The 13,077-nt window shown below is 43.7% G+C and overlaps 4 protein-coding genes across 21 annotated transcripts in view; 3 read left to right on the forward strand and 1 right to left on the reverse strand.

Annotated features, from left to right (window-relative positions):
- The window catches only part of sema3aa (sema domain, immunoglobulin domain (Ig), short basic domain, secreted, (semaphorin) 3Aa), a 57,362-nt gene extending 55,197 nt beyond the window's left edge, over positions 1–2,165 (forward strand). For both annotated transcript variants that reach the window (XM_077501400.1, XM_077501401.1), the window contains 2 exons: positions 97–260; positions 338–2,165. In XM_077501400.1, coding sequence (XP_077357526.1) covers positions 97–260; positions 338–943 — 770 coding nt within the window. In that variant the 3' untranslated portion in view covers positions 944–2,165. The remainder of the gene's footprint in view (positions 1–96; positions 261–337) is intronic.
- Positions 1–13,077, reverse strand: part of osgep (O-sialoglycoprotein endopeptidase) — a 103,792-nt gene that overhangs the window by 1,561 nt on the left and 89,154 nt on the right. For 7 of the 16 annotated variants that reach the window (XM_077501392.1, XM_077501394.1, XM_077501393.1 and 4 more), the window contains 12 exons: positions 8,711–8,830; positions 8,486–8,605; positions 8,237–8,412; positions 8,059–8,154; positions 7,945–7,994; positions 7,793–7,871; positions 7,653–7,718; positions 7,478–7,568; positions 7,337–7,412; positions 7,165–7,263; positions 4,167–7,081; positions 81–1,287 (listed from right to left, as the gene is read on the reverse strand). In XM_077501392.1, the coding sequence (XP_077357518.1) occupies positions 7,042–7,081; positions 7,165–7,263; positions 7,337–7,412; positions 7,478–7,568; positions 7,653–7,718; positions 7,793–7,871; positions 7,945–7,994; positions 8,059–8,154; positions 8,237–8,412; positions 8,486–8,605; positions 8,711–8,830 (1,013 nt within the window). In that variant the 3' untranslated portion in view covers positions 81–1,287; positions 4,167–7,041. Of the gene's footprint in view, positions 1–62; positions 1,288–3,264; positions 7,082–7,164; positions 7,264–7,336; positions 7,413–7,473; positions 7,569–7,652; positions 7,719–7,792; positions 7,872–7,944; positions 7,995–8,058; positions 8,155–8,236; positions 8,413–8,485; positions 8,606–8,710; positions 8,831–9,141; positions 10,239–10,785; positions 11,256–13,077 lie in introns of those variants that run through there. The other 9 variants (XM_077501386.1, XM_077501399.1, XM_077501398.1 and 6 more) reach the window with 9 other exon arrangements.
- On the forward strand, positions 3,070–6,661 carry LOC144004289 (uncharacterized). The gene is made up of 4 exons (XM_077501409.1): positions 3,070–3,422; positions 4,127–4,906; positions 5,072–5,104; positions 5,921–6,661. Exons 1-4 carry the CDS (start codon positions 3,407–3,409, stop codon positions 5,968–5,970), a joined length of 879 nt encoding a protein of 292 aa, XP_077357535.1. The 5' UTR covers positions 3,070–3,406; the 3' UTR covers positions 5,971–6,661.
- apex1 (APEX nuclease (multifunctional DNA repair enzyme) 1) lies at positions 9,510–12,334 on the forward strand. 2 transcript variants are annotated; one of them, XM_077501407.1, is made up of 5 exons: positions 9,510–9,775; positions 10,362–10,496; positions 10,565–10,731; positions 10,815–11,007; positions 11,500–12,334. In XM_077501407.1, exons 2-5 carry the CDS (start codon positions 10,436–10,438, stop codon positions 12,012–12,014), a joined length of 936 nt encoding a protein of 311 aa, XP_077357533.1. In that variant the 5' UTR covers positions 9,510–9,775; positions 10,362–10,435; the 3' UTR covers positions 12,015–12,334. The 2 variants fall into 2 exon arrangements, with proteins under 2 accessions (XP_077357533.1, XP_077357534.1); XM_077501408.1 differs by having other exon boundaries at positions 9,510–9,769.

Consider the following 13,077-nt stretch of genomic DNA (forward strand, 5'->3'; position numbering starts at 1 on the left):
TGGGCCCCACAATGTAGCAAAGACAAAGGCGCGTACCCCCCCCCCCCCCCCCACACACACACACAGATGTTTGGTCTCACGTTGAGTTCCCTCCAGATGACGTTGATGGCCCGGGTGGCGGTGCAGGCAGCGGCGGCGTGGAGGACCGCGCGGTCTACGGCGTGGAGAACAGCAGCATGTTCCTGGAGTGCAGCCCCAAGTCTCAGCGGGCGCTCATCTACTGGCAGCTGCAGACGCCCGCCGGCGAACGCAAACACGAGGTGCGCGCCGATATTCGGCGTCATTTGTGCTTTTGGAGTCTTTAGTCGTCTCACTGTCCCCGCGCCGTCTTCCCCAGATCAAGATGGACGAGCGTGTCCTGCGCACGGATCAGGGCCTGCTCATCCGCAGCCTGTCCCCGTCGGACGCGGGCGTCTACCACTGCCAGGCGGTGGAGCACGGCTTCATCCAGCCGCTGCTCCGCCTCAGCCTGCAGGTCATCCCCGCCCACAGGCTGGGCGACATCCTGGCCGGGCCCGGGGCGCCGCCCGCCGGCAAGCAGCGCGTGTGGTACCGGGACTTCCTGTCCCTGCTGGACCACCCGGACCTCAACAGCGTGGAGGAGTTCTGCGACCGCGTCTGGAAGAAGGAGCGCAAGCCCAAGAAGGCGAAGGCGCCCAACGGCCAGGCGAGCCCACCGCTGCGGCCCAAAGCGCCGGCGCCCAATGCGCAGAAGCTGCAGGCCGGTCCGCCGCAGGGCAAAGCTTGGCTCCAGGTCGGAGCGGAGAATGCCAAAAGCATGCTGACGCCCAAGAACCAAGCCAAGACGCAGAGCGGTCCCAAGGGGCAGGCGGCGGCCCGGGCGGGGGCCCAGCACGCCGCCAAGTGGCGACGCGTGCAGGACAACAAGAAGGGTCGCAACAGGAGAACCCACGAGCTGCAAAGACCCCCAAGGAGCGTTTGAGCGGGGTGGGGGCACCATAAAACACCAAAAGAAGCACAAAGACGAGCACATACACACACACAAGCACGCACATTCTGTAGATTGTATCTCCAGTGTAGGATTCCGTGACCTCGCACATCAAGAAATGCGCACGAGCTGTGAATATCGGCAGCGGGAAAGCAACGTGTGAGGACGTGGCCGGTCGCCATGGATACGGCCCGGCAGACTGGTGAGCCTCCTTGTACATACCTAAGCTAGTCCACACGGTTGAAGATGGCGGACAATTCCGGAAGGAAAAAGCTCCACATTCTCCGCCGAACTGGAGCATGTGATGACCCCCGTCAAATGGAACAAACTCTCGTTTCCTGAAAAGGAGCAAAGAACATTTCATGTGGCCATGAACGCATCACATGCAGTGGGAAGCATTGTGCATGTTGTTGTCCATCCATAAGCTACTTATGTTACAGATTTTTTTCTTTTTTTTTTTTTTTTTTCCTTCACAGCATACCTGAAACAAGTAACATGATTGCGGTGTCCCCCCGTGTAACTTATTACATCCGCAACTTGTTTAGTGTACATATATACGACAAACTTCTCTGTGTGTATATACAGTACAGGAAACACCATGTGATCTTTATTTATTGCTCGTTTTGTGAAAGGGTTGCATTTATTTTTTTATATTATGCTATATTGGGGGAAACAACAGCAATTAAAAAATGTTTGGACCAACTGGCTGGAATTATGTCAAGGATTCATTTTGGGATAGATACAGAAATAGAGACGTATAAATAATAAGGCCAAGTGACGATAAGCACAATTTAGTTTGATTTTCAGTACTTTTTCCCCCTTCCACATCCATGTACATCATTCTATTACATGTAAGATACCCCCTTACACTAAGAAAACCAGTTCTAGCTGTGAATCTCTGTAAGAAATAGTGCAGACAAATGTCCAGTTAAAATAAGAAGACATGTTAAATTGCATGTGAATGCTGCATCTTTTTTTTTCTTTTTCTTTTTTAACTGTCTCAAGTGTTTTGTGTGACACTTCCCTTCAGATGTCAACAACATAAGTGATGTTAATAATATTATGAAGCTCCCACCAGACCCAAAATCTAGGACTTTTAATGTATCCCTAATGGTTTTCAGTTGGACACACTGAAAGTGACTGCAGCTGCTGTGACACAATTCTTTATGGCATGCATTCGGTTGTCTAAATAAACATCTCTGTTACCCAAAAAAATGTATCTTTTTGTCCTCATACTTATGAAAGGCGTTAATATGCTATATGTTAATTACCTTGTTTGTATTTGTATTAAAATTAGAACGTTTTAGTCAAGGAGCTCAACGCAAGATTTGCGATGCAATGTCGCCCTCGTGTGGCTACATGACACAAGTGCATCTCGTGTTTTTGAGATTCACAAATACTGTACATCCGTGATTTTCACGTTTTTCAAATCCACAAACATTTCTCGATTTTCACGTGTTTTTTAGATCCACAAACATATTTGTAATTTTCACTATCCACAGGTTCTTGATTTTCACGTCTTTTTACATTTTGTGTATGCATTTTCCTTGACGGATTATGCTTGCGACTCGTCGAATGTGCGTTTGTGGATCGTCGCGCACGCGTTTATTTTTTAGACAAACGTCACGCTGTTTCGAGATACACAATTCCTCAGACATTCACATGTGCTGCCTTCATGCGAAATTATGGTAAATACCACCAGTCGAGTTGAAAATTGCACGTGAACGCCCCCTCATGGCGTATTTTCCACTGGACAACTGGAAATTTATTTTGACACCCGAGTTGAGAGAACTATTCAAGTTTCGACATGGCGGAGAGCGCAGAAGTGAATGGCAAGAAATATTAACACTTATAAGGGCGTTATCGTCCGCTAACAAGTTGTTTTAGAATCTACATAATTACGTAGCATACACAAGTCAATGCCCTGTCCGTTACAATTCATTATTTGCCGTAATTGTTTAGTTTTACGAGCAAAGAGTACGTCAGCTTCCGTGTATATTTTTGTTGCTACAACATCAAAGCACATGAACAGAACTCGGTCGTTCCCAAGTGGTAACGTCCATCTTCCCCATAGCACATGAAAGCAGATTAAGGCCCGTTCCTCCTCCATCCACGGGGAGGCGGTGTTTTTATTTTACGCAATCGGGAAACAAAATGCAACCTTAGTTTTTTCCCCCTTGAGCTTTTTTGCCTTAGCACGAAAGACACTCTTCTTCTGTCTACGGTCACTTTAACTGAAGCGTCCACAAATCTGTGAGCGAGGCATCCAAGTTTCCCGCCGGAGCATTTATTTAACGGCCCAGTTCCTGACTCACCCACATTGTGGTGTCGTTTCCTGGTGGTGGCAGGCAGACAGGCGGCAAGTGAGACTCATCCAGGCAAGCCGACGTTATCCCGACGCTATAAACAAAAGTTAACTCAACGGTCCGCGCTCAACGACACTTTTGGCAAAAAGACATGCATATCAAGACAGGTTTGTGCGTTTGACTCGTCGATATATTACACGGAATTGACTCATTCGATGAGTTATTTTGGGTGCTCGCCGACATTGCTAGCGCCGCTAACTCAAGGAGCCTGGCTGGCTACTCCCCGCTTTGCATTCAATGGGTTACGAAACTTTGACGAGCGCGACTAGCTTAGCGCACGCTTTTATTTCTTCTGAGGAAAAATCTTCGTCAACTGAAACTCGATCTTACACACGATTTGGAATTTCGAACGTGGCGTGTTTATCACATATCGTGACGCCGCTAATAAAGCCTCGCTAACTGGGTCTCTCTTGGAGACTGTAGCAACCTCGTCGCCGTGTCAACTGCTACTTTCTCACGTGGCGTTCTCGAATGTTCGGTTGGACTATACGGTAAAATGTTTAGTTATTTTTGTGTGTGCGTGTTTGTAAGTGGTACCTGGCGACATGAGGTAACTGGGCCAATGTTTTAACCGTCAAATCTCTTATGACCTCACTCATTTTCCCTTTCCAAAGCTAAGTGGGTGACATCACCATTTTAACCTCAACTCTACGTGGTATGGGCGGTTATTTTCTTAAAATGGTGGCCTGAAAAACTGCACTTCTAAATTAGCAACTTGTTTTGACACCCAGTCGTAATTATCTGTTCATTATTTTATTTTTTTTAGTCACTTTGGTTAGCTCTAATTGGTGAATGATTTGTGTTCCTTCAGGTTCATGGGAAGCCAGTAACACTGTGTGTGAGTCAGATACCTTGTGCGACCCAGCAGTCCTCGTTGCAACCACCAACCCAGAGCCACACATCCGAAACCGCCGCCTGTCACCCGGTTCCGGCAACTGCGGAGGCGGCGGGGGAGGAGGCGGCGGCTGCATCTCTGGAGGGGAGTCCCGGCATCTCTCCCCAGACGCGGACCCAAACGGACCGGGCCACGTGCACGCCTTGGGCAGGCAAAAGGAGCGCACGGGCCTGCAGCACAAGGGCCGCAGCCTTCGCCGAGAGGTCAGCCAGAAGGGGCTCAGCCGTTTCCCGAAGGTGAACCAGAAGGAGCGGTGGGTGGAGGACAGTCTGTTGCTGCTCAGGCCCCCACCTGCCTTCCCAGTGCAGGACAGCCCCGCCAAGCTGCAGCCGGCCGTCAGCTACGCCTCCAAGGTGAAGGCCAAAACGGCGAGTGGCATTCTGGAGGACGACCGCCCCGCCATCGGCGTTCTGCTCCAGAACCAATGGGGGCTCAGTTTCATCAGCGAGACCAGGCCCGCTTCGGAGAGCGCCAACCCTCATCCCGGCGCCGCCGGCTCTCCCGCACCTCAACCTACAGACACACAGGCACCAGTAGAAGCACCACTCGCGATCCAGTCCCCTGAAGAACCCCCCAGGCCCTTCACTACCTCCACCTCTATTGCCCCTGCTCCACACCCTGAGCTGAATGAGCACAACGGGGAGCTGCTACTCAGTTGTCGCCACCTTGTGGAGGCTCTCAACTTCCACAATAGAGGTAATGGACCCACTTTTTAATAGTAGCTATCACTTTGATTCGAGAACGACTTGTGGTTTAATTTGAACTGGAAAACCAGAGTTGATGTTTGTCGAAGTCTTTGTTTAGGAAAAATGAACATGCTTGAATTTAGTTTTGTAATGTTTTCTGTTTGTTTCTCTGCAGAATGGAATGCAATCTGTAACCAACAGAAACAAGGTACATTGGCTTGAATTTTAACTTGATCACAATAAATCCAACTCCATTAAATATTCATACAAAAAATGTACATTTTATATATATATATATATATATATATATATATATATATATATATATATATATATATATATATATAATTAATTAGAGGTATCAAAATTAGTGCATTAATTTCGAGTTAATTTAAAGTTCCTTTAACGCCACTAAAAAAATGTTTTTGTTTACCGCACGCTTACTTGTTAAGTAAAAATTCCACTCGTAATGTGGTCAAAAATTAGCAGTAATACATTTATTAATAATGCATATATTTGTGGAGACTGGGGTAAATTTTTTTTTGCAATTTTAAAAATGTACAGAATTTCACAAGTTACTTCATGTTAAAGATTAGATTGCTGTTATTATGAAAAGAAAAATGCATTGAACTATCACCAATGTCTTAGAAATCCAATGATGCCATCTAGTGGCAGAAAAATGACCTCAACACAAATCAATATTACACTCGTTTTTTACAGTACAGTACACCTTTTTAATTTCAAATCAATTTTACTAATTATTATGAAATTGATGTATCAATGACTAAAGGATGCAGCCATATTTCTATTTAACTTTTTTTTTCATATTTGTGAACGAGTATGAAAACTTATAAATAATTTATATTATAAAAATTTCTTGTACATTTAGAACAGATATAAAATTTGCGATTAATTGAGTTAACTATTGAAGTTATGCGATTAATTACGATTAAAAAATTTGTGGACTACTTTTAAAAGGGGGCTCACGTTACATTTTTCTTAGCTGTTTCTCTTCTCTTTTTAGATCCAAAAAGAGTTGTGTGGTACAAGGACTTCCAGGAGCACCCGGTCTAGCAACGCATGGAACCCCAAAGCGTATCCAGATTGACACACACGAAATCAACATGCGCCTTCATGCACATTAAGACACCGAACGACGGACAATTCTTGGAGTCCCCTCTCACGCTGCACTCAGGATGATGTCTTCATGCAAAGCCACACTGAGACACTTTGGACTAACTCCTTTTTGAGATCTTACAGCAAGCAATGAACATTTGTTGTTTTTAATCGCCTTATTAAAAGTCTGCCTTAAGTAATAAGACAGTTACCCCTTTTTTGAAAGTTGTTTTAACAAACTGTCCCATGTTAAGCGTGTGGTCAATCAAGCACTTTGTTAAAGATGAATCTTATTAGTGATGGCCATACGGTGACGTTTTTTCACCCCCTCTGCAATTCCATTTGAGGTGTGGCGTCTTATACCTGCTAAAGTTTTACTGTTGATGTCTCTTCAGTTTAGAGAGGGGTGCGTTCAAAGGCACAGTAGAATTCCCCCTTTAGCCCTGTCAGATCTTAATGCTGTCCACCCCACCCAACCCCCTGTTTGTTCTGTTTCTTGTTCGCTTCCTAATCAGGTGAATGTTGCTCAAGAATTCATAAGGGAGCTCAGTGTTCAATATGTTGATTTTTGAAAAAGAATTTGGAAAAATTACACTGGAGGAGGAATGTACGTGAACAGTATTGCTTAATAAAAGTGAATAAACTTGAACTGTAGCTTTTATTGGAAATTAGTGACTGGATTAATATATTTTAACCACAATTGCAAAGGAAAACCATCAAATGAAGCAGTATACCGTGCAAGACATTTGATGTACAATAAGCCTCCCACGACTGTTCAAACACATTTTCTTGACAGGTCTCAAGTGCGCTGGAGATGAAGAGAGGCCCATTCAAGAAAAGCAAACCACTTCCTCACCACACTCGACAACTGGCTGCACTTCCCCTAAAACAACTTGATACGTGTGCAATAAATATATCAGAAGCTACCTGAGAGAAGCTTTTGCAAGCGTGCCTGTGGGAAGGAGTCCACGTTTTACCAAAACTGGAACATGAGTCAAACGTTCCCTTTCAGTGCCAGCTCTTTGCTCATTAGTCTCTCCATGTCACCTCCACTTCATCTGTTCTGTACCTGCAACACAAGCAATCCTCAGAAATGTAGAAAAGCAACCAAGTAGGACTGAAATATTTAAAAAAAAAAAAAGTGTGCGCTACCTCTGTGTGATCCACGAGTCCTCCAGCTCGGTCACTTGGCCGGATCGAAACATTTCCCAGCCCGCTTGCGCAATCATGGCGCCGTTGTCAATACAGAATCTACAGTTGTATATCAATCCAAAGTGAACTTGCATGAAATACGTTCAGGACTAGTAACGACAAACTGGTCTACCTTTCATCTGTGGCGAAAAGTTTGGCTCCTCTTTCCTTACACATGACGCCCATCATCTCCTGTAGACGCAGGTTACCTGCGAATACAACGCTCGTTTAATGTTCAAACTTTTTTTTTTTGCGCACTTCCTGACGTACTTACAACCAACACCACCAACAATGAGAACCTCTTGAGAGCCGCAGTGAGCCATGGCCCGCTCTGTGATTTCCACCAGCATTGAGAACACCGTCTCCTGAAAGAACAAACCACAAATAAGTCTCGACATAATAAATGTACTGTATAATATTTGATGACAATGTTTATAAGTCATTTTAACCTGTAGGGAGAAGCACAAGTCCTCTGCTGTACACTGACCGGATCCAAGCATTTTATTAGCAGCGTCCTATTATTATAATAGCATAACATGTGAATCATTTACTCAGTGTTCTCTTAAAAATAATTATTTCAACCAGTGACCTCAACGTAGGACAGTATCCCAGAAAATGAGACATCCATTCCTTTCACAGTATATGGCAGCTCAACAAACTGACTGCCTCTGTATAAAAGAATTAAAACGTAAGCAACGCTAAGAACTTTAACAACAAAAACAGTAGTGTGCTATCACTTACTTCTTGGCCATCTGTTCGATGTTGTAGCCTGGACTGGGATCGTTTGAAATCTGCACAGAAAAATAATTCATGTGAAGTGAAGTACACTGAAAATAAATTTGACATAACACAAACCTTGATAACTCTGGCAAATCTGTCCAAACAGTTCCCAACAGCGATGTCGATGGTCTCCCCAAATATTCTGTACCGCCGCTCAGAGTATGCAATCACCTGAACAGGAGTGAACACGCAAATGTTCAGCAATTATTTGACATGAAAACATGTTGCTGCACAACAAGATCTGGCCACAAACCTGCGTATTCCCTCCGCTGACATAAAGCACGGTGGGGTTGTTGGCTTTGGTGATGAGTCGGCCCATCTCGATGTGGCCAATGCAGTGGTTGACACCGACGAGGGGTTTGCCCCACAACTGGGCCACTGTGCGAGCCACCAGAGCCACTATGACCAAGGGGGCACCCATCCCAGGACCTGATGTGAAAGAAACCAATACAAACATCAATAACAAATCAACTTTGTTCACAATGTCAACATGCTGAGCAACCTTTAGTATACGCCACACAGTCTATGTCGGAAGGTTTTAACCCTGCTTGCTCCAGAGCCTCCTTTAAGACCGTCAGTATAACAGCGCGATGATGTCTGGCTGTGTCACTGGGCTGGAAGCCTGTTTCGAGGGGGGGACATAAAAAAAAATGTCTTAATTTAGTTAGTGCAGCGGTGGTCTTATAGTGCCATGTTAAAAAAAAAAAAAAAAAAAAAAGTATCTTGCCTTCTCCAGGAGGTGTAATGTATGTCCGTCTAGGGTTGGAAAGTACTTCTCCATCCCTGATGATCCCAATGCCAATCTTATTGGCACTGCCCTCGAATCCAATTACAACAGTCATTGCAGCTAGAAACAAACGTAAAGGAAAATAGATGAATGGTTTGTAATGAGAATTTTAACGCTTACGCTACTGTTGTTTTGCACTTCGCTATATAACGTTGACCGGGCTAAAAGGACAACAAAAAAAATACTCCACTTTCAAGATCGCTCAACTGTATATTTCATATTTCTGTATGCCTGTAAGCTTCATTTGTTGAAAAATAAATGGTAAAAAAAAAAGATTGAGTCAAAACATGAGCATACTTTACAGCTAATCACGTAGCTAATATGCTACAACGGAATGCCAAGTAGTTTATTTTGTCACCCAGGGAACTTACATGAATATCAACCAACAACTTGCTCACATTAAGCTCATTTGCTCTTTTATAAACTCACATTAGTCCAGTTTCGGTGTTTTTATTTTAATTTTTTTTAATTCACTTCCTCGACTCGTCCATGCGAAAATCCCGAGGACCCAAAAACTTAAGATTTGCCTGACTCCTTAATTTAAACAAATGTATTTACATCTTTTAAATATTCCACCCTATTTCATTGTACAGTTTATTAGTACATGAACTGGTGGTTATATATGTGCTTGTATGTGTTTTTAAAAATATAAATGGAATCGTTTGTAAAAATCTCTATCAGGCACTGAGGTGGGCAAATTGGAGGAGCACGTGGGAAAAATAGCTTAATGTAGGTGTGCGCATGCGCGGGTTTGTATGTAATATGTAAAAACTACACTAATGTAAAGACTATTTCACACATACTGCAGTATAAAACATTAACCACTTTAGCATTTTCTAAAGTTACATTGGGTTTTTATTACCGTCACAATAACCACATTAGCCGCTTCTTCCGCGTTATAGTTCCTGTTACTCTGTATTGTGCGTGTTTGCATGTGGGGGAGTGACTGTCGGCGAGTGAGCTCTTGCAGCGTGTCCGGGACTTTGCATCCTGCGTAAAGTGCGAGTAAGAATATTTGCATGCTGCGAAAATCAGTATTTGTTTGCGGCCACCTCAGAGAATGCATAAAGTTTAAGCATTTGATCTCGGTGTTAGCCAATGGAAGCTAGACTGGCAGAAATCGAATGTAAATGGCTTTCTCTGCGGGAGGCCTCAAGTCGCTGTCTTTGTTACAATGAAATGCTAACTTAGCATGATGGCTAACATGCTAATGAATTGTTAAGTTGCGATTAGTGTGTCAATGGTTGAATTTAGCAACGTGCTTCCTGGAGTATTTGCGCAACCTGCAACGAAGCGTATCAAATGTTGCTGTAAAATGGTTATAACAATGCATTTTGGATTGGCAGTTAGTATTATTACTGTTGCAATTTTCGTAATACTTGGATGTTGTTGGAAACATAATGTGCATTTCCCCCCCAAAGCAATAAATAAATAAATTTGCAGAAATGCAGTTGCATTTGTAAAGCTTGTATTTTGCAAGCACTGCCAGAAGAAGAAAGAACAATGTTGCAAATTGCAATCGATTATATATGTATATATATATATATATATATATATATATTAAACGCTTTCCCCCTCCACTTTTTCCCAGCGACGCTTGTGCTGCGGCGTGTGTGTGTTGCGGGTCTGCAAAGTGTGTTTTCTGCCGTTCGAGCAAGTTCAAGCATGAAGAGAGGCAAGAAGGCAGAGGAGGCGACAGCAGAAGGGGACAATGAAGCCGCCTCAGGTTAGTAGAGGATGCACACAGCGCCCTTTTCCAAAATCCATTCTCTTACGATCATGGCCAATTTACAGAAAGTACAACAAAGAAGGCGAAGAAAACGAAGGAACCAGAAGCCCCCGTTTTGTATGAAGACCCCCCTGACAAAATAACCAGCAAAGATGGACGTGATGCCAACATGAAGATCACCTCCTGGAATGTGGATGGGCTCAGGGCTTGGGTGAAGAAGAATGGCCTTGATGTAAGAATCTAGACAGCACATGCAAAGTAAGGCTCTCCCCCAACCCTCCTTCACCTGTTGACGCTTGTGTTGGTCCCTTCTAGTGGGTGCGAGAGGAGAATCCAGATGTCCTGTGCCTGCAGGAAACTAAGTGTGCAGAGAAAGACCTGCCCGCTGACATCAAGTCCATGCCCGAGTACCCGCACAAGTACTGGTGTGTGTCGGACGACAAGGAGGGCTACAGCGGTGTGGCAATGCTGTGCAAAACGGAGCCCACCAAAGTGACATATGGCATCGGTGAGTGCTATTCGAAGAATTATGTGGATTATGGAAAAGTAGATAAGTTTGCTTAGCTAAATGCTAACAACAAGCCAAAACGAAGCACATTGTCTGAAAGGGGAAGTAAGTCAAAAAAGAAAAAAATTATCTTGACAACATGTTATGTGACCTCACTAGTTTAAACATGACAATCTGATTATGAAATTTGTGGAATATGAGTTAAGCAGCAAAATCTAGCTTTATTTATCAAACTCAAGGGGCGGCCATTTTTCCACTTGCTGTCGACTGAAGATGACATCAATGTTGCTCAGGCAACAACCAATCACAGCTCACATATTATCTGAAGCTGACCTGTGATTGGTTGTTACCTGAGCCCCGAGCAACATTATCATCTTCAGTCGACAGCACGTGGCAAAATGGCCGCCCCTTGAGTTTGATAAATACGGCTGGATTTGTGTTTACACATTTTTGGGTTAGAATGAGTTAAGAGGGATTTCTTCCATCCCTCAGGTAAAGAGGAACACGACAAGGAAGGCCGCGTCATCACGGCCGAGTTCCCCACGTTCTACCTGGTGACGGCTTACGTACCCAACTCCGGCCGAGGCCTGGTGCGCTTAGATTACCGCAAGACCTGGGACGTTGATTTCCGCGCCTACTTGAGCGAGCTGGACATGCAGAAGCCCCTCGTGCTGTGCGGCGACCTCAACGTCGCCCACCAGGAGATCGACCTGAAGAACCCGAAGGGGAACAAGAAGAACGCCGGCTTCACCCCCGAGGAGCGCGAGGGCTTCGGCCAGCTGCTGGAGGCCGGTTTCGTCGACAGCTTCCGCGAGCTCTACCCCGAGCAGGCCAACGCGTACACCTTCTGGACCTACATGATGAATTCCAGGTCAAAGAACGTGGGCTGGCGGCTCGATTACTTTGTGCTGTCGTCCTCCCTGGTGTCCGCTCTGTGCGACAGCAAGATCCGCAACAAAGCTATGGGGAGCGACCACTGCCCGATTACACTGCACATTGTGGCGTAGTCTCCTTTGATGCACATTCACTAGTAGCTTAGGTGCGAAGTTTAGAAATGCCCTTTTGGCCTTTTTCTGTTTGTTAGCCGAATGCAAGCTATCTAAAAAAAAAAATTCCTCTTTGAAGTATAATTTTAAGCTATTGAGATAAGACTAGTGTGGCCCATCTGTTCAACAGTTGTCTCAAAAAAGATGTTATGACACAAAAGCTTTGGAAACTTGTCCTGCCACCACAAAATGTGCAAAGCTTCAATTAAAAAAAAAAAAAGTTTTGTATTTTGTCCTGCAATGTTGTATCACACTAATAAAAACCTGATTTCTAGCGCAAACATCTTGGTTATTATTGCACTGTAAAACCTGGAAAAAAATATATATATATTCAGTTTCATATTCAGTTTAGTGGGGAAAATGTATGTATCCCATTGTGGAAGAACGCCAAACTTAAAAAAAAAAAAAAAAAAAAAAGGAAAAACAGAAGTACTGTGAATATAGTACATGGTAATTTCTTCCCTCAACATTAAAGGGATATTTGACTGGTTGAGCCATTTTCAGCAGTGAAAATAATTAATCTTTTGCACTTTATTTTAATGATAAACATGCCAAAATTTCACCTATGGGACGATATGTGAAGTTTTTTTTTTTTTTTTAATTTGCAATAACAATGCAAGTTCTACATAAGTTCTACTTCTTTCTGTCCCCTTTTCATTTCTTTTTTTTTTAAGAATAAAATAAAAAATTGAATCGAATTTTAAAAAAAGGGGAAGTGCTGTGAATGATTTCCCCATACGTTGTGTGCATGTATATAATGTGCCCTGCAAAAATATTATGCGCACCTATAAAATTTAAAGTGGATTTTAGGTTCAACCTGAAATTTCACCCAAAAATCTAACTTTTTTGTGAATATCATACATATGCTTCCATACATTAATAGGGATGTAACAATAACGGCAATATTGTGATATTCCGATATTAAAACTGCCACAATACATCATCGTCGTCATGTCACGATATTGAAACCAGCACATCTATTAAAAAAAGTCAAGTTAATTTTCTTTTGTGCAGTTCTAGCACC

The sequence above is a fragment of the Festucalex cinctus genome, chromosome 16 (assembly GCF_051991245.1).
Source record: "Festucalex cinctus isolate MCC-2025b chromosome 16, RoL_Fcin_1.0, whole genome shotgun sequence".
Lineage (NCBI taxonomy): Eukaryota > Metazoa > Chordata > Actinopteri > Syngnathiformes > Syngnathidae > Festucalex > Festucalex cinctus.

What these genes read in the sequence shown, in the direction of transcription:
- LOC144004289 (XM_077501409.1), top strand. An exon ending in TCTCAACTTCCACAATAGAG is followed by an intron (nt 4,907 to 5,071) that starts GTAATGGACCCA and finishes GTTTCTCTGCAG; the next exon opens with AATGGAATGCAATCTGTAAC. An exon ending in CTGTAACCAACAGAAACAAG is followed by an intron (nt 5,105 to 5,920) that starts GTACATTGGCTT and finishes TTCTCTTTTTAG; the next exon opens with ATCCAAAAAGAGTTGTGTGG.
- apex1 (XM_077501407.1), top strand. Translation starts at nt 10,436, where the DNA reads ATGAAGAGAGGCAAGAAGGCAGAGGAGGCGACAGCAGAAGGGGACAAT. An exon ending in TGAAGAAGAATGGCCTTGAT is followed by an intron (nt 10,732 to 10,814) that starts GTAAGAATCTAG and finishes GGTCCCTTCTAG; the next exon opens with TGGGTGCGAGAGGAGAATCC. An exon ending in CAAAGTGACATATGGCATCG is followed by an intron (nt 11,008 to 11,499) that starts GTGAGTGCTATT and finishes TCCATCCCTCAG; the next exon opens with GTAAAGAGGAACACGACAAG.